This window comes from Bubalus bubalis, chromosome 10 (assembly GCF_019923935.1).
Source record: "Bubalus bubalis isolate 160015118507 breed Murrah chromosome 10, NDDB_SH_1, whole genome shotgun sequence".
Lineage (NCBI taxonomy): Eukaryota > Metazoa > Chordata > Mammalia > Artiodactyla > Bovidae > Bubalus > Bubalus bubalis.
The window spans coordinates 62,060,911-62,084,074 of record NC_059166.1 but is presented as its reverse complement, the minus strand read 5'-3'; the positions used below and the strand labels follow the sequence as shown (position 1 = coordinate 62,084,074).

The 23,164-nt window shown below is 41.4% G+C and overlaps 1 protein-coding gene across 2 annotated transcripts in view; it reads left to right on the top strand.

Moving 5' to 3' along the window:
- Positions 1-4,222: 4,222 nt before the first annotated feature.
- Positions 4,223-23,164, top strand: part of SEC63 (SEC63 homolog, protein translocation regulator) — a 67,930-nt gene continuing 48,988 nt past the window's right edge. Inside the window, exons 1-2 of one of the 2 annotated variants that reach the window (XM_025294686.3) lie at positions 4,367-4,492; positions 9,779-9,840. Coding sequence is in view for 1 of the 2 variants with exons in the window: in XM_006075355.4 (XP_006075417.1) it covers positions 4,369-4,492 (124 nt within the window). In the remaining variant the exon portion in view is untranslated. Of the gene's footprint in view, positions 4,493-9,778; positions 9,841-23,164 lie in introns of both variants that reach the window. The other variant, XM_006075355.4, reaches the window with a different exon arrangement.

Genomic DNA, 23,164 nt, shown 5'->3' with positions numbered 1-23,164 from the left:
CCTTGGACTGCAAGGAGATCCAACCAGTCCATTCTGAAGGAGATCAGCCCTGGGATTTCTTTGGAGGGAATGATGCTGAAGCTGAAACTCTGGTACTTTGGCCACCTCATGCGAAGAGTTGACTCATTGGAAAAGACTCTGATGCTGGGAGGGATTGGGGGCAGGAGGAGAAGGGGATGACAGAGGATGAGATGGCTGGATGGCATCACTGACTCAATGGACGTGAGTCTGAGTGAACTCCGGAAGTTGGTGATGGACAGGGAGGCCTGGCGTACTGGGATTCATGGGGTCGCAAAGAGTCGGACATGACTGAGCGACTGAATTGAACTGAACTGAACTGATGGGACCAGATGCCATGATCTTAGTTTTTTGAATGTTGAGTTTTAAGCCAGTTTTTTCACTCTCCTCTTTCACTTTTATCAAGATGCTCTTTAGTTCTTCTTCACTTTCTCCCATAAGGATGGTGTCATCTGCATATCTGAGGTTATTGATATTTCTCCTGGCAATCTTGATTCCAGCTTGTGCTTCATCCAGTCCAGCATTTCTCATGTTGTACTCTGCTTACAAGTTAGATAAGCAGGGTGACAATATACAGCCTTGACAGACTCCTTTCCTGATTTGGAACCAGTCTGTTGTTCCATGTCCAGTTTGAACTCTTGCTTCCTGACTTGCATACAGATTTCTCAGGAGGCAGGTCAGATGGTCTGGTATTCCCATCTCTTTCAGAATTTTCCACAGTTTATTGTGATCCACACAGTCAAAGGCTTTGGCGTAGTCAATAAAGAGTGGAACATAACCCATTCTAATGTCTTTTCAACCCATACTTCCCTTCACATTCTCTCCAGTGTTAAGACTGAGGTTTCATTGCACCCTAAGGGCCTTAGGAAGCTATGAAATGAAAGGACTGCAATGGGTTAGTACCTTTTACCTTGTCAAAGTTCCAACATGTGGGTCATGCTCTCAAATTTCAACTGGAATAATGTTGAGGAAGCTTTTTGTAAATAATGTGTTGTACAGGGATATCCCCGGTGGTCCTGTGACTAAGATTCTGTGCTCCCATTGCAGGGGGCCCAGGTTCCATCCCTGGTTAGGGAACTAGATCCTACAGGTGGCAACTAAAGATCCCTCATGCTGCAATGAATATGGAAGATCCCACTGCTGCAACTAAGACCAGCACAGCCAAACAAATAAATATTTTTTTAAAAGTGTTGTACAAATGTTACTTTGTTGATGTTATTGTTGTCATCATAATGCGGATAACTTTTCACCTCTGTGAAACCAAATAATATCCTTCAATTTATATTAGAGGAGATTCAGCTGTTAATGGGGAAAATCCTGACACTGAAATCAAGTAATGAGGTATAATGTTAAAGAAGATTTGCTAAGCTTTGATAGTGAAGGTTATCCTAGGGTGGAGAAGGGGGAAAAGACTGGAAATAATTGCATGTATCTTATTAATTTGGTTCTTTCCAGTCTCTTTGAGATTAATTACATTAAGCAGAAAATTAAATCATGTTGACTATGGCTACACAAATGTATTTTGGTATGTATAAATGTAAGTCAACACCAGTAGTTGCAAGCATGAATGAGTGAAAGATTCACTCTAAGGAAAAAGCAAATTATTAGGAGGAACCAAAGAACAGCCAGGCTTTTTACATTTGAGAGGAAATATCTACCTAGCAATTAAAATGAATTGGTGAAAATTCTCACCTACAGAATAAATTTACATATAGAGAAAACTTTAAAAATGTCTTTTAACATGTCCTGTAGACTAAAGAAAATGTATTTGTAGCTCTAGTTCAACCATATTCACTGCTATTATATCTTTCATTTAAAAGATATCTTGAAAGAAACAATTGTCTAAAAACAATTAAAAAAATTAGAGTCAGAAAATTGTGATTAATTAAAGGTATGATTCGGATTTGCCTTGGAGAATATTTGGGTGACCTGAGTTCATCTATGATGAATAACATTAAGTTCTAAGACAAAGTGAATTTATACCTTTGAAAATAGAAGATACATTTTCAAATCTTTAATCTTTTAATTTGGTATAAAATTTCATATTTTAGATTGGTCTAGAGTTTAGCAAATAAATGTGATTTGTTCAAAATTTTGTTTCATGGTTCAGTTCTGTTCAAACCACTCATATGCATGACCCAAAGCTGCAGCGAATTACTCCTGCAGAAAAAACATCATAAGAGGAATATTTATCATGAATAATTTATATTGCCACAAGGTTATAAAACTGATGTATTATCTTTATACAAATGCTGAGTAAAACCTATAATCAGAGTAATAAAAAACAACCATTTCAGCAGTATTAAAACCTGGGAAAACTTATTACAAATTCAAGAGAAACAAGAGGAACTTCAGGATCCTACCCACTGCAGTTGAGCCAATTTTATGACAAATTTGTTTCTGAAGCAAGGCAAATTGCTTTGGGCATATCAGCATTCGGTGATCACAGTGCTGTGCTGACTTCATAGTCCAATTCTCTTCCCCTCACTTCTGTTTTACTTCTTCCCCTCAAATACCGTCTTTGAAAACTTTATACAGAAAAAAGTGATGATAGGAATACAGAGAATTGATTTTTTGAAATTTCGTTTCAAAATGGGTAGGTAGGACATTTGAAAGGGGAGAATGCATGTGCATATAGTCTGTTATGAAGTCATCCCTGATTATGATAAATACTATCTTTGAGGACATGAAATAGAAGATGATACGTGACCAGATTTCTTTTCTAACAATGGAAGGTATATTGAAAGGAGCCTAGTAAATAGACTATATAACCTTAAAGTGAGTTAAAATATAGTGTAATATTAATCATATTGTTTTCCAATTTTCACTATGAAGTGAAGTGAAGTCGCTCAGTCGTGTCCGACTCTTTGCGACCCCATGGGCTGTAGCCTACCAGGCTCCTCTGTCCATGGGATTTCCCAGGCAATAGTACTGGAGTGGATTGGCAAACTGCCTTTAATCTTCACAAAAGCTCTGTGAGGTGAGTCGGGTGGGCCTTTCCTTTTGGTCCCCTGAGGGACGATGCAGATGTTGGGACAGGCCCCGGTCAGAACTGCATCGGGAAAACAGGCTCGTTCGCAGATCAGGGCACCAGCAGTCTCGGCTCCCAGTTTGGCTGACACCAGCTTCTGGGATCTCACAGCCGGCGAACAAAGAGGCTGCAGAGAGCGTCTGCTCTCCCAGCGGTCCCTCCTAGCGCGGATTCCTGCCCACGCTCTGCGCTGGAGTGCCAGTTGCTCTCAGGGGAATGCGAGGGTCGGCGACGAGTTGGTAGTCAGGGGGCTCTGGCTTTGTGGCGTCAGCGTAATCTGAGTTTGAACCCCCAGACCTTCTCTTACTGTGCTTGACTGTAGGCAATCTCTCTGAGCCTCATTTTCCTTTATCTGGAGAGTGGGCATGCTTTGATTTATTCCAAGGAATTCGCCGACCATCATTTAAAGCAATAAAGGTCTTTGCCTACCACGTGTGTCGAAGAAAATGCTATGAATATTTTAGCTCTGGGATAGGTCGGTCACCATCTCTACCAGCGTGGGAAATCTCCATCTGCAAAATGGGCGCAACGTAGATTGCGGTCTTTTAAGAGCTAACATCGCTTTGCAAAAGGCCCCTAACAAACCCCTCACCGGCCCTCCTCGCAGCTCCCGCTTTGTCCCCACGCCGCCCTATCCTGAGAGACCCTAGTTTCCAAACTGTGGAGGAGCCGATTCGGAACTTAAAGAAGCATTCTTATCAAACCAGGGAAATAGAAGAGAGTGTATGACAGGGTGACGTAGGTATGGAAGACAGAGGAGGCAAGGAAGACTCAGCTCTGCTTCGAATGGGTGCGACCCCGCTCGCAGGCAGGTGAACCGCTCGCGCCCACTGCTCGGCCGGGAAGCCTCGGCTCGGACCCAATAAACAGACCATCGCGACCTGGAGTGGGACCCTGGGCCAGGAAACGGAAGTGGTGGGGGGGGACGAGAAACTTTAGGGGTAGACGCGGGGCCTTAAAAGAGGGTCTACCAGAGCTCGAGGGGCGGAGCTGAAGCTAAGCGGGCAGGGTTAAGGGCGGGACTTCGCGGAGATCTTCGGCTGCGCGCGCCACGTCTCCTTCAGCGAGCTAGTGGGGGAGAAGCGAGGGGCGGGGGAGGGAAAAACCGAGTAGGGCGGGAGCTCTCTCTTCTCGCGAGAGCTGGAGACGGCAGCGGCAGTGGCGGCGGCGTGTCCCTAAGAGTAGCGTGGGGGCGGGGAGGAGAGGCGGCGGCGGCGGCGTAGGAGCTACGCCACACGGGGCCGGGGAGCTGGGAGCTGGATTGCAGAGCGGGGTCGTGGCGGCGGCGGTGAGAAGAGGGAGGCGGAGGAGGGGGTGCCATGGCGGGGCAGCAGTTCCAGTACGATGACAGCGGGAACACCTTCTTCTACTTCCTCACCTCCTTCGTGGGGCTCATCGTGATTCCGGCCACATACTACCTCTGGCCCCGAGATCAGAATGCCGGTGAGTCCCGCCGGCAGCTGCCTGTTGACCCGCGCAGGCCCCACCGGCCCCTCCGGGCCGCGCCACTCCGGCCCAGCCCAGCCCGCCGCGCACGGGGTGATACCGCCCGCGCGGCCGGGCCTCGCGTCCAGGCGTCCGCCGCCCGCGGGGCCCGGGCTCGGTGGTGTTTCCCTGGGTGTCTCTCTGGGCTCCTCCCACCCCCATTATTGTCCTCCTCAGGAGTTTCGCTGTGCTCCCTCTCCCCTATTGTTCTGGACGCTCTTTGCAGCCGCGTCCTGCCCCTTTGTCTTCTCTGCCTCGGGTTTTATTGGTATTTTTCTTTATGGAGGGAGCAGGATGGGATCGCGAGGATGGGAAGGAAGGTGAGAGAAGAGTTGGCAAAGGAAGAAGACAAGCGTGCAGGCTCCCCTCTGAGCCGCCAAGCCACGGTCCTCTTTCTCCGACACCCCCGTTTCCCTGTTGCAGCTGTCGTTACAGATGTTTAGGGCACCATCTGAGTTGGGTGGCATGTATAGGACTCCAGCTGAGCTCCCCAACCGTCCCCCACCTCTCCGTGCCTTTCCCTCGTTGCCTTTTCATTTGTTCACTCACACTGTGGGGGTTGGAAGCAATGATGTTATTCTCCTTAGCAAGAATTAGGCATTTCTCTATTTCCTTCTCTTCTAAGTTTCCTGTTTATGGCGAAAAAAGCGCAAGTATGAAGGAAGGATTAAATCTTGTAGGTAGATCGGTTGTGAGGTGGTTGGTCCGTTTTCTTTCAGTTCTAAATTTTTTCACTTTGAACGACATCGGTGTAGAATACATAATTAAATAGATTCTTGTCAAGGCATTTTATGTTTGGGTAATGTTTAGATTCCATTTGTTGCACTCTTGTTAGGACATATGGCAGGTGATATTCTTAAGACTGATAGAACTGCAAGGCCTTAATAGGTTGTTTATGGAGGTTGCTTATGGTGCGTTAACAGTAACAGGTTTTGAATATGAACATTTAGGGAAGGTTTTCTGTTTCTCAAGAGCTCTGGTAACTTGAGTAAATAGACTCTCTCAAGTTGGGTGTGTTGGGGGTCTACGTTGTCCAGGTGATATACTTTACTTTGGGGACATTGTGACCCAGTGAAGCATTGAATCAACCCAGGTCTTGTTAAGCTTTAAGACTGATTTCAGTGCTTTTGGCTGCTTACTGTTTCACAGGAAAATCAATAAGTTCAAATATTAAAATATCATGTTGTATTATTCAAAATTACTACTACAGACCCACACCCTTTATTCAAAATGCTTGAGGACAGATATACCACAGAATTTTTCAGATTTTAGAAAGATAATACCTGCCCTAACAAGCCATTAAGGGTCTAAAACATCACTAATAATCAAGCAAATTATTCCAGCAGCACTAATAATCAAGCAAATTATTCCAACAGCAGAATATGACTACTTTTTAAGTGAGATGAATAAAGATTATAAATAGCCTCCTATCAGTACAAGTCACCAAATTATTTTCCTTCAAACATATGTAGGCATATGATGATTTTGAATTTCCGAGTTCTTATGGCAGTCTTGACTTTTCAGGAGTATCTTCTATGTGAAAACATAAAAAGATTTCCTTTGCCAGCAGTTATACAACCTTAAAGTTGAGTTTAATCTTTGTTTAGTTATTTTTTAAAAGATAACACTTTTGGGGGCTTTCAGTTTTCAGGTTGACGGTTGTTTCAGTGTTGCTCTTTCGGAATTGTTGGGCCCATGAGTCCATCAAGAAAGCATGGCGCCATTTCAGGTTTGCAAATCTTGGATTTGAAAAATAGAAGTAGCTTGGTCTTTGCATTGGCATATTTGAGATGTTAGTTGAAGTTACTCTGTTAACATTATTACTGGAATCCCATTTCTGTTGTTGCTGTTTAGTCCCTAAGTTGCTTCTGACTCTTTTGCGACCCCCATTGACTGTAGTCTGGCAGACTCCTCTGCCCATGGGATTTCACAGGGAAGAATACTGGAATGAGTTGCCATTTCCTTCTTCAGGGAATCTTCCTGACTTAGGGATTGAACCTGTGTCTCCTGCACTGGTGGATGGATTCTTTACTGCTGAGCCACCTGGACAGCCCCGTTTTGCCTTAACTTTTGTCTAATCTGTTGGGCTAAGTGCACTTATAATTAATACCCCTTTTAGTAGTTGAAGGGTCCTGTTTATCTTACTCTCTTGGTTGTTTGCAAGTTGGCTGAATAAGTGACTGAATACTTTTTCTGACCATTATGAAAAAAGTTCTGTTTGAAGTAATAACTTGGAGGGTTTGGATTTCCTTAGTAGTTAAGGAATAGTGGTTCTTAGCCCTGACTCCTTGTTAGAATCATTTGGGGGAATGTCTAAAAACACTTAGACCCATCACCAGGTACTCTGATTTAATTGATCTGGAGTGAGTGCTGTGTATTGGTTTTTTACAAGGTTGTAAATTGTAGCTAGGTTGAGTTGCTAAGGTAGGTAGTGGTCTTTAGCTGGAATTGTCGTTTTGGGAGGTGGCATATTTCTTTTGATATGGGCACTTTGATAAAAACAAAAAAGTCTCTAATGTCTTAGCCTTTTGGTTTTACCAAGCTAAGAAGCATTTAGAGTAAAACAGTGCTATAAAATAATGTAGTTGAAAGCAGAATATTTTTGTTAAAGTAACTTTAATAGGTTTACAGTGATACTTGACAAGAGAAAATTAATGCTGTAATTATTATAAATTCAAATAATCCTGCTGCTGCTGCTGCTTCTGCGTTGCTTCAGTCGTGTCCGACTCTGTGCCACCCCATAGACGGCAGCCCACCAGGTTCCCCCGTCCCTGGGATTCTGTAGGCAAGAATACTGGACTGGGTTGCCATTTCCTTCTCAAATAATCCTGAGAGGACTTCTGTTCTTTCCATAGGTTAAGGATTATAGATCATTTGAATTGAGATAAAATATATCATTACTTTTCCCCAAATTTGGGTTTTTTTTTTTTACTCCTTACTTTTCAAAACTAGTTTTGAAACCTGGGTCTGCCAATTACTGTGTTAATCTTAGGCAAGTGGTTTAACTTCTCTGTGTTTTAGTGTACTCATTTGTGAAATAGAGACAGTAGTTATGTTCCATAGAATTAAATTAATAAAATAGGTATATGTAAAGTGTTTAGAACAGTGTCTGGCACATATTGGGGCTGTTAGGACGTGCTGTTTTTGCTGGTTACTTGGACTTTCTGAAACAATTTGATTTGGTACACTCATGTACTCAGATTGTTTGAAAGGATTAATGAAACTTTAAAAGTTGCATTCCTTTATTCTTTGTTCCTTGCCTTTCAGATATGTACAAGTGATTTAGCTCTCTGACTTGGGAATGTAAGAGTTCACTTTTAGTGCTCAATAGTAAAGTGAAAAACTCATTTGAAGTTAGAGGTTTTGGGTTTAAGTTTCAGCCTAGTCCCTGATTAGTTGTTTCTGAACTCTCATCCTCATTTTCTATGAGTAGTAATAATAAACTGCTCTACCTACCAAGAAGTGATGATGAGAAGCAAAGGAATAAATGCATATAAACATGTTTGCTTTAAAACTAAAGGCACTGTAGAAATTTGTTCATTTTGCAAGTTATTTATAGAGCATAATGGGCTTCCCTGGTAGCTCAGTGATAAAGGATCCACCTGCATTGCGGGAGACCTGGGTTTGATCCATGGGCTGGGAAGATCCCCTGGAGGAGGAAATGGCACCCTGCTCCAGTATCTTTGCCAGGAAAATCCCATGGATAGAGGAGCCTGGTGGGCTACAGTCTGTAGGGTTGCAGAGTTGGACACGACTAGAGTGACTGAGCACACACATAGAGCATATAAGACTGCTAGATGCTGCTTCTAGGTGATAGATCAGGTTTTTAAGGGTTTAGAGCTTTTTTCTTAATAAGTTACATATACTCAATGCAAAAAAGATCAAAGGGACAGAACAAAAATTGCTTGTAATTCTGTCACCCAAAAACAGTTAAAATATTTTGGTGTGGGCATCTCCTTTGAGATGACTTGAGGTGTAGTAGTCCCTTTTGGTATTGGGGGAGATCCCACATCCCCTTCCAGTCTGAGACAGATGATTGTAATCCTCATGTCAGGCGCTGCAGCTGTTCTTTGAATGTTTACTACCCTCAAGGATGGGAAGTGCTGAATGCACTCACTGTATCACTTTGAGTTAGACTCAAGTGTTATCCCAATTTTATTAACGAGAAAATAAAGCCAAAGAAGAGCTAACCAACTTGATTAAAGCATATTGCTGCTAAGTGGAAGATTGGTTGTTGGACCCAAATTCATCTTATGCCAAAGCTTCTCTTGCTAGCCACTACCTTGCACTTCCTCCGTAATTAGTATAACACATTATAATAAGTATTAAAATGAGAAGTGGAAAGCGCTGTGTGCAAGGCAGTATATTTTATGAATGTTCATATTCCACTTAGAACATACAGTCTTCCTAAAATTTTAGATTTTGAAAGGGGTATTAGAGATCTAAAAAGCTTGACTCATTTTAAAATCAAGTCATTGTCTCTGTTCTGTCCAGACAGAAAGGGTACCAGACATGAGCATAGACACATTTAAGTTCCACACAGTCGAGGAAACCAGCTGAAAACCTGGCAGTACAAGTTTAGGTTTTATAAATATGGTGACAAACATTGGGATTAGTAAATGCATTACATAAATTGTTTTTATTTAAAGGTCATCTTGCATTCTAGCTTGATCTTGGAGAACCTGAAAGACAAAGATAGGTTTATTTTCATATCAAATAAAACTTTCAGATGTTCATTCCCTTAATTATACTTTTTGTTCAGAAATTAAAAAGTTCAAACAAATGTATCCAGGCTTCCCAGATGGCTCAGTGGTAAAAGAATCTGCCTGCTAATGCAGGAGATGCAGGTTCAGTCTCTGCATGGGGAAGATCCCCTGGAAAAGGAAATGGTTACCCGCTCCAGTATTCTTGCCTGGAAAATCTGATGGACAGAGAAGCCTGGTGGGCTACAGTCCATGGGGTTGCAAAAGAGATGGACACAACTCAGCAACTAAGCAACAACAACAAATGTATCCATATTGTACTTGGACTTCTTTGAAAAAAAGTTTCCTGTTACCAGACTTTATTGATAATAAATATATTTACTCCATCTGACCATCATATTGTTTGTTTGAAAGGCATTATTGTTCATTTTCTTAATAAGTGAAACTAAGTCTCCCTAGACCCTGAGTTCCTCTGCAGAGTTTATGATTAACCTCTATCCAAAATTATTCCCTTCCTTGTCCTGTACCTATTCTTTTCAAGAGTGAAGAGAACCAAAGGAATGGGGGACTGAAACCAAGCAGGACCCTGCAGGACCCTCCCAGGTACAAAAGCCCTTTGGTGTTCCCCATTTCTTGTTTGTAGAAAAAGACTTCAGTCTCGTGGGCCTTCCTTGAGTTCCATAGAGTAGGCATAGGTAGTTACTTAAGTAGGGAAGTGAGTGAATGCAGAAACAAAGGAAAAGAAGTTAAAGAAGAAAAGTAATGACAGGAGTTCATGAGTAAAAAGAGTGCTAGTTCATCCTCAAGGAATATACAGGACAGTCTGAAGGATCTCTTGGAGTTGTTCTTTAGGAACTAAGACCTGCATCCCTAAGGTGACATTGGAAGGTTGATAGTTGAGATTCCTGAAACCACTCTACCTCACCACTCCAATCAGAAGAAAGTCATGTATCCTGCATCCCTGAAGCCCCCAGAGGTTGCCTTTAAAAACCCTTGGAGTTTGGGTTGTGGAGTTTGGGTCTTTTGAGCATGAGCTGCCCCTACTCCTTGCTTGGCATCCACGATAAACACTGTAGCGTCCTTCACCACACCTAGCATCAGTAAATTGGCTTTGCTGTGGTAGGTAGGTGAACCCAAAGTTGGGTCTGGTAACATAAGGTGTTCCTTACATTTTGGAATTACATTTGTGTCAGTATGGATGAAGGAATTTTCTCATGTGTATTCCAGATGTTTTTTGCTATAGATTTTTGCCAGTTTAGTTAAATCTAGTAGTTATTGATTGAGCACTCAGTGTTTACCTATATAAAAACAGCCGACAGTACAAAGAGGCATGCAGTGTAAATATAGTCTTTTGTTACAGTTTATAACCCGGATAGGGTGGGAGAATTAGAATTAGACAAATACAAATTATTATTAATATATCCAAAACACAGCAAAGAAAATGTAGGTAAAGTGAAAATAAGTGCTGTGGAAGTTAGTTGGATAAAGTATTTGCATCTAATTGGTGGTAGTCGTCAGTATCTAGAGGTGAGGAAAGTCTCTTTAGAGTTAGGTTGATTTTGACTGGACTATTAAAGGATGAGGGATTTCCCTGGTGGCTCAGTGGTAAAGAATCCTCCTGCCAGTGCCAAAGACACGTGTTTGGATCCCTGCAGTATTCTTCAGTATTCTTGCCTGGAAAATCCCATGGATGGAGGAACCTGGTGGGCGGTGGTCCATGGGGTCACAAAACAAAAGAGAAAATTTGTAGTTTTACTGTTTTAAGTGTATAGTTCAGTAGCATTGATTAGGGTTCACAATGCAGCGCAACCATCACCACTGTTTCCAAAATTTTTCATCAACTTAAATAAACTCTGCCTGTTGAGCAGTAGCTTCTTATTGTCCCTTTCCTTCGGCCCCTGGTAAACTCCATATATATAGACAAAACTATATAAATTTGCCCATTACCAGTCCATTCTGAAGGAGATGAGCCCTGGGATTTCTTTACAAGGAATGATGCTAAAGCTGAAACTCCAGTACTTTGGCCACCTCATGCGAAGAGTTGACTCATTGGAAAAGACTCTGATGCTGGGAGGGATTGGGGGCAGGAGGAGAAGGGGACGACAGAGGATGAGACGGCTGGATGGCATCACTGACTCGATGGACGTGAGTCTGAGTGAACTCCGGAAGTTGGTGATGGACAAGGGAGGCCTGGCGTGCTGCGATTCATGGGGTCGCAAAGAGTCGGACACGACTGAGCGACTGATCCGATCTGATCTGATTCTAGATATTTCGTATAAGGCGAATCATACAGTATTTGCCTTTTCGTGTTTGGCTTATTTCATTTAGCATAATTTTTCTAGATTCATCCATGTTGTAGCATATATCAGAACATAATTCTTTTTATGGCTGAACAATATTCTGTTGTATCGATATATCCACATTTTAATTCACTCATCTATTGATGAACACTTGGGTTATTTCTGTTCTTTGTTGTGAGTGATGCTGCAGTGAACATTGTATACCAATCTGTGAGTTCTTATTTTCAGTTCTTTTGAGTATATTCCTATGGATGGAAATCCAGTTGTCCAAGCAGTATTTATTGAAGAGACTGTTCATTTTTCACTGAATGAACACAATCTTTTCAAGAATCACTTGGCTGTAGATGTGAGGGTAGTATCTGTTTTTTCGTGGGAAGATTTATTGAGCATAGTTTACCAGTGAGGACCTCAGTACTAGAATACCTCTAGGCTGATACCTTAACTTCTTTTCCATCTGTACTTCCTTTGGTGATCTCACCCAGTCTCATGATTTTAGGTATCATCTATGTGACTCATAAAAATTACATTTCCCAGACTTACATTTCCAGTCTAGAACTCTTCTTGAACTCTCCACATTTCTATTTGCGTATCTAATAGAGATCTTCTTATGCAAAAAACCAATGTGATTTCTGTCCATTCTCCCAACCTTCCTGACCTGTAGTCTTTCCCATTTCAGTTAATCACAACTGTTTCTTCAACTGTTCTGGCCAGCAGTCTTGGAGTTTCTCTTGGCTTATCTTTGTCTTATGTGCTGCTTCCAGATGTTAGTGTGTCCTGTTGGCTCTACTTTCAAATTACATCTAGTCTGACCATTTCTAATTGCTTTGCTACCAGCACTGTCCTGTTTTATTACCTAGATTATCGTTAGCCTCCAAACTGGTCTCCTTGTGTCCACCCTTGCTCCTTGCAGTGTGTTCTCGAAATAGTAGCACAGTGATCCTTTTTTAACTGAAGCTGGCGCATGTCACTCTTGGACTCAGAACCCTTTAAGGCTCTCCCATCTCAATCTGAATAGAAGCTAAAGTCATAGAGTGGTCTATGAAATCCTTCATGAACTTTTGGACTTCATTTCTTGTTCCTTTCTCTCTTGCTCCTTCCATTCCATTCAGACCAGCTGCTCCACCGTTCTTAGGGCACGTGAGGTATGCTTCTGTGGAACCTTTGTGGTTATTGCTTCCTGTGCCTGGAATGCTTTTCCTCTAGATAGCCTGTTGTGATCTTCCTCATCTCTATTATGGCCTTGCTCAAATGCCATCTTTTCAGTGTTGCCTTCTTTGAGCACCTTATTTTAAATTGTTAAGTTTCTTTCTGCCTGCAAAAAAGCTCTTCCCTTTTTCTGTTTTATTTCTCTTCACAGCACTTATCATCTTCTAATATACTATAAAGTTTATTTTTTTACTGCTGTCTCCTGAACTGGAATGTATGGTCTGTGAGAGCTGGGACTTTTATATTGTTTTTTGATGTGTCCTCAGTGTCCAGAAAGATCTGGGCACATAGTAGGTACTTACCAATATGTACTTAATAAAGGACATTTAATAATGTTTTCTAGATAAAGGAATTCTGTACGTTCTTTACAAATATTTATATAGTGCCTATTATATTCTTGGCAGCTGGAAAGGGGAGGGGTGATTATGTATAAGAAAACAATGTCTGCTTCCAGGAGTTGAGTGCAGATTAATAAAAATGGACTTGATTACTGGCTGCTGAAGAATGGTGGTGCTATTCATGCAAACTGCTGAAAAAGAATGTATAGTCCTACTTCTTTTTTTTTTAGAAGAGAGCTATATACATGTTAAAAACTTTAAATTTAATAATTCCACCTCTAGGGCAGTGTTCTAAGGATATAGGTCTAAATACAGGACTAGAGAAAGATACTGTGATATTGTGACTTAAATATATTATGGTCATCTGAATGACCAAATATGTACTTCTTATATACATTTATGTATAACCTCCTTGCCCTTTCTCCAAACCCTGCTCTATGCATCTCTTCTATTTGTCCGTTCCTGAGTTGTATCCTTTTATAATAAACTGGTAATACAGTAAGTAAAATGTTTCTCTGTGTTCTGTGAGCTGCTTTAGCAAATTAAACCAAAGGAAGAGGTTGTTGGAACTCCCAGTCTATTATCTGGGCTAATGACTGGCATCTAAAGTAGGGGGGCTTGGGTGTACAGTCTTGGGGGACTGAACCCTCAACCCTACAGTCTGGGTAGATAGTGTCAGAGTTGAGTTGAATTCTTGGACACCTAGCTGGTGTTCCAAGAATTGCTCATTGGAGGTATGGAGACTTTCCCCACCCTCACTTTGGAAATTACGTCTCAAAGAACACCCTGTATGCCCATAATGCCAAGAAGTTAGGAACAGTTTATATGTCTAATTATATAGGATGGTAGGTATATTATGGTGTCTTAATTCATTTGGTTATTAGTAGTCATTAAATATTGTTTACAAGTTTCTAAACATGGAGATATTTAAAAATTAAAAAATTAAAACTTTAGCTTTATGTGTTTGTGTCTCTCCATTTGGACATTGGTCCATTATACAGTGCTTTCCTTAAATTAGCTTTTGTATGTCCTGTTTGTTCTGCTGTCTGAGAAACTCACTTGGGCATTTGCTGCACTGGGAATAGTAGTAGATGTCATGTTTACTGCTGAAAAGAGGGTTTGGAAGGTCCTTGAGAGTCTTGATTGAGGCAGCCCCACAGCCCTTCAATTGAGGGAAGCATATTGTCCCTAGAAATTAGTTGCTGGAATTTCCTTGTTCACAGAGAAATCTTTCCTGAGTATGTACCATCCACCTTGCCAACTTTTTTTCTTCCTGCTTCCCAGATGTTCTCCTAAAGAGGACTACAAAGGAAGCATATTAAAATGTTATTAGTGATTATTACCTGGGTGTTGGAATGGTGAATGTTTTCTTCCTTCTGCTCTTATATATATGCTGAATTTATTATATGGATTTATATTAATGTCTAAAAGCTTATTTAAAGAATCTCTGGCCAGATTGGCTATGATCTTGAGGAAGACATTCTCAGTACCTCTTATGTCTGCGGGCCCTTTCAGCTCAGTGAATTGTTTCTACTTTGGGGTATGTAGTGTTTAAGGTTCTAGTGGGATGTACATCCTTGTGTTTTAAGTTGCTTCTTTTTTTAAAGCTATCATATCTTTAACAGTATTTGAGTTTCGGAGACAGGGATCAAGACCATTCCCATAGAAAAGAAATGCAAAGAAGCAAAATGGCTGCCTGGGGAGGCCTTACAAATAGCTATGAAAAGAAGAGAAGCAAAAAGCAAAGGGGAAAAGGAAAGATATAAACATCTGAATGCAGAGTTCCAAAGAATAGCTAGAAGAGATGAGAAAGCCTTCCTCAGCGATCAATGCAAAGAAATAGAGGAAAACAACAGAATGGGAAAGACTAGGGATCTCTTGAAGAAAATCAGAGATACCAAAGGAACATTTCATGCAAAGATGAGCTTGATAAAGGACAGAAATGGTATGGACCTAAGAGAAGCAGAAGATATTAAGAAGAGATGGCAAGAATACACAGAAGAACTGTACAAAAAAGATTTTCACGACCCAGATAATCACGATGGTGTGATCACTGACCTAGAGCCAGACATCCTGGAATGTGAAGTCAAGTGGGCCTTAGAAAGCATCACGACGAACAAAGCTAGTGGAGGTGATGGAATTCCAGTTGAGCTATTCCAAATCCTGAAAGATGATGCTGTGAAAGTGCTGCACTCAATATGCCAGCAAATTTGGAAAACCTCAGCAGTGGCCACAGGACTGGAAAAGGTCAGTTTTCATTCCAATCCCAAAGAAAGGCAATGCCAAAGCATGCTCAAACTGCCGCACAATTGCACTCATCTCACATGCTAGTAAAGTAATGCTCAAAATTCTCCAAGCCAGGCTTCAGCAATATGTGAACCGTGAATTTCCTGATGTTCAAGCTGGTTTTAGAAAAGGCAGAGGAACCAGAGATCAAATTGGCAACATCCGCTGGATCATGGAAAAAGCAAGAGAGTTCCAGAAAAGCATCTATTTCTGCTTTCTTGACTGTGCCAAAGCCTTTGACTGTGTGGATCACAGTCACAGGAAAATTCTGAAAGAAATGGGAATACCAGACCACCTGATCTGCCTCTTGAGAAATTTGTATGCAGGTCAGGAAGCAACAGTTAGAACTGGACATGGAACAATAGACTGGTTCCAAATAGGAAAAGGAGTCCGTCAAGGCTGTATATTGTCACCCTGTTTATTTAACTTATATGCAGAGTACATCATGAGAAACACTGGACTAGAAGAAACGCAAGCTGGAATCAAGATTGCCAGGAGAAATATCAATAACCTCAGATATGCAGATGACACCACCCTTATGGCAGAAAGTGAAGAGGAACTCAAAAGCCTCTTGATGAAAGTGCAAGTGGAGAGTGAAAAAGTTGGCTTAAAGCTCAACATTCAGAAAACGAAGATCATGGCATCTGGTCCCACCACTTCATGGGAAGTAGATGGAGAAACAGTGGAAACAGTGTCAGACTTTATTTTTCTGGGCTCCAAAATCACTACAGATGGTGACTGCAGCCATGAAATTAAAAGATGCTTACTCCTTGGAAGGAAAGTTATGACCAACCTAGATAGCATATTCAAAAGCAGAGACGTTACTTTGCCAACAAAGGTCCATCTAGTCAAGGCTATGGTTTTTCCTGTGGTCATGTATGGATGTGAGAGTTGGACTGTGAAGAAGGCTGAGCGCTGAAGAATTGATGCTTTTGAACTATGGTGTTGGAGAAGACTCTTGAGAGTCCCTTGGACTGCAAGGAGATCCAACCAGTCCATTCTGAAGATCAGCCCTGGGATTTCTTTGGAAGGAATGATGCTAAAGCTGAAACTCCAGTCCTTTGGCCACCTCATGCGAAGAGTTGACTCATTGGAAAAGACTCTGATGCTGGGAGGGATTGGGGGCAGGAGGAGAAGGGGACGACAGAGGATGAGATGGCTGGATGGCATCACTGACTCGATGGATGTGAGTCTGAGTGAACTCCGGAAGTTGGTGATGGACAGGGAGGCCTGGCGTGCTGCGATTCATGGGGTCGCAAAGAGTCGGACATGACTGAGCGACTGATCTGATCTGATCTGATCTGATCTGATTTCTTTTTCTCTTGGTTTGTCTTAGAAGTAACCTTTGACTTGGGCTATGGATTATCACTTTAGATAAAGGTGAAAAGAAAATGAGAGCGCTAATAGAGGATTAGATGAGGAGTAAAGCAGCTAACAGGGTAACTGTGTTGTTGGCTGATGACATGGCAGGGCAGAGAGCACCCTTTGGTAGGATCTTGGGTCATGCTAAGGAGACATAGCATCCTTCTGGAGACACACTTGGAGCACACTATAGTTTGTTTAGATTTCTCCACCATCTTGCACCTCTAGTCCAGTTTAAGAAATGTAACTGAATCATTTCTACAATTGAAACCTCCCATCTTTCCTTAGTATTATCTTCTGGGTTAGAGACAAATGGCTTATAAAAATGCCTGTGTCCTACAGATACGAAGGATGGATGTTTGTTTTTCCTTTGAATCTTGACATTTCTGTAGCAAATTGAACTAAAACAAACAAAAAAAGAACTGGTTTACCATCCTCTCCTGCCTCCAATTTATGTGCTACCTTGCCTTGTCCTACACTCTTTAATACTGAAGTCCTTGCAGTTATTTTATTTGTAGTACTTTTTTTTTTTTGGTCTGTAAACTTCTGTTTCACCAGACTTTTTTTACTAGAGGATCACCTCATTGGTTGTTTTTTAGCTACTCCTTGTTCTTAAATTTTTTGTCATTTTCTGTTTAGGAAATATAATCAGTTCTGGTTAACTTAATGAGAATAGGGACACAGTATATTTTAGCTGCTTTTGAGAATTGTCAAGGCAATCTAACTATTCTTTGATTAGGAAAGACAGTTAAAATAAAATGATTAAGTGCACAGGCCTGTGAATTTAAACCTGGGCATAAGTCCTGTCTGTATTCTTTAGTGATTATTTGCAGTTCCTTTGGTAACCATCTGTAACTTCAGGTAAGTTATTTAACCTCTCTGAAACCTCAGGTTTTTGTTTGTTTTGAAATATAATCATACATATTGTTGTTGATCAGTCGCTAAGTCATGTCCAATTCTTTGGGACCCTATGAACTGTAGGCCGCTAGACTCCTCTGTCCATGGGATTTCCCAAGCAAGAACACTGGAGTGGGTTGCCATTTCCTTCTCCAGGGGATCTTCCTGACCCAGGGATCCCCCCTGCATTGGCAGGCGAGTTCTTTGACACTGATCCACCAGGGAAGTCCCATGGGATATTTACAAGTTGCTTATAAGTGAAAGTTTAATAGATATTTTAGTTTTAGTAATTTATCAATTTATAATATTTATGTTATAAATAACAAATCCAATCCCAAAGAAAGGCAATGCCAAAGAATGCTCAGACTACCGCACAATTGCACTCATCTCACATGCTAGTAAAGTAATGCTCAAAATTCTCCAAGCCAGGCTTCAGCAATACGTGAACCGTTAACATCCTGATGTTCAAGCTGGTTTTAGAAAAGGCAGAGGAACCAGAGATCAAATTGCCAACATCCGCTGGATCATGGAAAAAGCAAGAGAGTTCCAGAAAAACATCTATTTCTGCTTTCTTGACTATGCCAAAGCCTTTGACTGTGTGGATCACAATAAACTGTGGAAAATTCTCAAAGAGATGGGAATAGCAGACCACCTGACCTGCCTCTTGAGAAATTTGTATGCAGGTCAGGAAGCAACAGTTAGAACTGGACATGTAACAGCAGACTGGTTCCAAATAGGAAAAGGAGTTTGTCAAGGCTGTATATTGTCACCCTGTTTATTTAACTTCTATGCAGAGTACATCATGAGAAACGCTGGACTGGAGGAAGCACAAGCTGGAATCAAGACTGCCAGGGGAAATATCAATAACCTCAGGTATGCAGATGACACCACCCTTATGGCGGAAAGTGAAGAGGAACTAAAGCGCCTCTTGATGAAAGTGAAAGTGGAGAGTGAAAAAGTTGGCTTAAAGCTCAACATTCAGAAAATGAAGATCATGGCATCTGGTTCATCACTTCATGGGAAATAGATGGGGAAACAGTGTCAGACTTTATTTTTGGGGGCGCCAAATCACTGCAGATGGTGACTGCAGCCATGAAATTAGAAGACGCTTACTCCGTGGAAGAAAAGTTATGACCAACCTGGATAGCATATTCAAAAGCAGAGACATTACTTTGCCAACAAAGGTCCGTCTAGTCAAGGCTATGGTTTTTCCTGTGGTCATGTATGGATGTGAGAGTTGGACTGTGAAGAAGGCTGAGCGCCAAAGAATTGATGCTTTTGAACTGTGGTGTTGGAGAAGACTCTTGAGAGTCCCTTGGACTGCAAGGAGATCAGCCCTGGGATTTCTTTGGAGGGAATGATGCTGAAGCTGAAACTCCAGTACTTTGGCCACCTCATGCTAAGAGCTGACTCATTGGAAAAGACTGATGCTGGGAGGGATTGCGGGCATGAGGAGAAGGGGACGACAGAGGATGAGATGGCTGGATGGCATCACTGACTTGATGGACGTGAGTCTGAGTGAACTCCGGAAGTTGATGATGGACAGAGAGGCCTGGTGTGCTGCGATTCATGGGGTCGCAAAGAGTTGGACATGACTGAGCGACTGAACTGAACTGAATATTTATGTTGCCTGATAGCACACACAGACATGCACACGCATACAGATAAAAGTAGCGTCAGAAATTTTAACGTCAAAAAAAACTTCTGGATGTGTTAAACTTTCCTAATGTTCTTTGGCCATGTATGCCAAAGCATTTAGAGGTGAAGTGTCTTGATGTCTTCAGTTTACTCTAAAAAAATGGGGTAGAGAGAGGGAAAGAAGGAACTAGAGATAAAGTCAAGAGTTGCAAAATATTAATAGTTGGTGGATTTAGGTGAAGGGTATTGTTCAGTGTAATATTCTTTCAACTTTTCTGAAGGCTTGAAAATTTTCAATATAAAAATTTGGGAAAAATAGTCATGGAATAAAACATTAATTTTAAGAAGGATGTGTCAGTAGTATAAGAAATGACTTACTAGGATAAAAATATATTACAATTAGGATAAAATTATGTGGGGGAGGTAGGATGAAGAGCCTGTTCATGAATTTCTGTAAATGGATGATGGTGGGTATGAAATTGCTGTGGTTTTCAGATTTCATTGGTACATCTAAAAGCGATGAAACTTTTATTTTAAAACGTCAACTTATGTTGGAAATGACATATTTGCCACCTCTTCAAATGTACAATGAAAATTTTAGATGCCAAATTAGAACTCTATAAGAAGGTACATGATTTTAAATTCTTTTGTAATAAGCAGGCACACAGATTTGAAGATCTCATCTGGCTAACATTCTTTTAGCTCTTCAGGTTCTAGGAGTACGGTGCTAAGGGTTCACTCTGTACTACAGACTGGCAGATCATTCTGCAGGACAGATGGATGTGACTGTTTTAGTGAAGGCTTTGTATAGCTTATGAATCACAATCATAATAACCTATCCCCAAACCTGGACTATTCCTGTGAACATACAGACTTTATGATTGCTGAGAGCAATCATCATATGTTGCTCTTTTGTTTTCTAAATCACAGAATTATTTTATGACCTTGTAATTTCCTTTTTCTATAAATGTGAGTAATTTCTTTAAAAAGTATAAGTTAATGATATTACTTAGATAGTTTTTCCTGGCCATGAAACTAGTAATTCTATAAACTGCTACTGCTAAGTCGCTTCAGTCGTGTCTGACTCTGTGCGACCCCATAGACAGCCTCCTACCAGGCTCCCCTGTCCCTGGGATTCTCCAGGCAAGAACACTGGAGTGGGTTGCCATTTCCTTCTCCAATGCATGAAAGTGAAAAGTGAAAGTGAAGTCGCTCAGTCGTGTCCGACTCAGCGACCCCATGGACTGCAGCCTACCAGGCTCCCCTGTCCATGGGATTTTCCAGGCAAGAGTACTGGAGTGGGGTGCCATTGCCTTCTCCTAATGAATTTCTTTTTATTCTAAGTGTCTTTAAAAGAAACCGTCTGGAAGGACTTCACTTTTTTTCTTTTCCATTATGGTTACAGGGTGTCGAGTACAGTGGCCTGTGCGGTTACAATAGGACCTTGTTGTTTATCCATTCTGTATGTAATAGTTTGCATCTGCTGGTCTCAAACTCCCAAGCCAACCCTCCTTGTGAAAAGATTTTACTTTTGATAGTTACTTTGACTTGAGGTCGTATAGAATTTTGGAATGTGTACTATGAATATTTAGTTGTGCTGGATGCCACTGTGTTACTGTGTCAGCCAAACCCCATACTACTTACTGATTAAATATCCTCCTAAAATGTTAGGATGTGAATTTTGGATTGAGAGTAAGAAGACAAGGTTCATGTACACATTGTGCAAGACTTTGGGGGCTGAAAACCATGTGTACTTTCTCGTGGACAGAAACATTGGGAGAATATCATTCCTTTGAATAGATCAAGCCATCTGGTTATTAAAGAGACTTCAGCATGTTCTTGTAACATGTTTCCTTGGTTTTATGCTTAAAATGGGAGACTGTGGAGGCTTAATTTAATGAAATACAGATTTAAAAATCTCCAGTGATGTTTTCAAAAGTGTCCATAATTTAACTGTGAAAATCAGGAAATTAACATTATAACCGTATCATTTTCAGACCTATTCAACTTTTGTCACTTGTCTCAGTGGATGTCCTTTTCAGAAGATTTGTTTAAGAATCACACATCACATTTAGTTGACGTGTTTCTTTCCTGTCCTTCAGGCTGGAACAGTTCTTCACTTTTTTCTTGACTTAAGATCTTAGGCCAATTATTTTGTAGAATGGACCCAAAGTTCTGTTGTCTGATGTTTTCTCATGATTTGATTCAGGTTATATATCTTAGAGAAGAATTTTGCAAAACTGATTCTGTGTTCTTCTCTTTGTGTTCTATCAGATGGCATATAATTGCATTTGTCTCATTGGTGGTGATGTTTACTGACACCTGATTAAGATGGTACCCATCAGATTTTTTGTATTAGTTTTCTGTTGTTGCTGTAACAAACCACAACCTCAGTGGCTTAAAATAATACACATTTATTCTTTTATAGTTCTGAAGGGCAAACTTGCCACGCAGGTTTTACTTGGCTTGTCATGGTGTTGGCAGGGCAGGTTCTTTCTGGAGGGTTTAGAATAGAATCTTATCTTTTCCAGCTTTTGGAGATAGCCCGTATTCTTTGGCTTGTGGCCCCTTCCTCCGTCTTCAAAGGAAGTCACTCCAACCTCTGCTGCCAAGGTCACATCATCTTCTCTTTGACCCTCCTGCTTCCTTATTAGGACCCCCATGATTATATTCAGTTCAGTCGCTCAGTCGTTTCCAACTCTTTGCGACCCCATGAATTGCAGCACGCCAGGCCTCCCTGTCCATCACCAACTCCCGGAGTTCACTCAAACTCACGTCCGTCGAGTCAGTGATGCCATCCAGCCATCTCATCCTCTGTCATCGCCTTCTCCTCCTGCCCCCAATCCCTCCCAGCATCAGAGTCTTTTCCAATGAGTCAACTCTTCACATGAGGTGGCCAAAGTACTGGAGTTTCAGCATCATTCCTTCCAAAGAACACCCGGGACTGATCTCCTTCAGAATGGACTGGTTGGATCTCCTTGCAGTCCAAGGGACTCCTAAGAGTCTTCTCCAACACCACAGTTCAGAAGCATTAATTCTTTGGTGCTCAGCTTTCTTCACAGTCCAACTCTCAAATCCATACATGACTCCTGGAAAAACCATAGCCTTGACTAGACAGACCTTTGTTGGCAAAGTAATGTCTCTGCTTTTGAATATGTTATCTAGGTTGGTCATAATTTTCCATCCAAGGAGTAAGTGTCTTTTAATTTCATGGCTGCAGTCACCATCTGCAGTGATTTTGGAGCCCCCAAAAATAAAGTCTGACACTGTTTCCACTGTTTCCCCATCTATTTCCCATGAAGTGATTAACCAGATGCCATGATCTTCATTTTCTGAATGTTGAGCTTTAAGCCAACTTTTTCACTCTCCTCTTTCACTTTCATCAAGAGGCTTTTGAATTCCTCTTCACTTTCTGCCACAAGGGTGGTGTCATCTGCATATCTGAGGTTATTGATATTTCTCCTGGCAATCTTGATTCCAGCTTGTGCTTCTTCCAACCCAGCGTTTCTCATGAACTCTGCATATAAGTTAAATAAGCAGGGTGACAATATACAGCCTTGACGGACTCCTTTTCCTATTTGGAACCAGTCTATTGTTCCATGTCCAGTTCTAACTGTTGCTTCCTGACCTGCATACAGATTTCTCAAGAGGCAGGTCAGGTTGTCTGGTATTCCCATCTCTTTCAGAATTTTCCACAGTTTATTGTGATCCACACAGTCAAAGGCTTTGGCATAGTCAAGAAAGCAGAAGTAGATGCTTTTCTGGAACTCACTTGCTTTTTCCATGATCCAGCGGATGTTGGCAATTTGATCTCTGGTTCCTCTGCCTTTTCTAAAACCAACTTAAACATCAGGAAGTTCACGGTTCACATATTGCTGAAGCCTGGCTTGGAGAATTTTG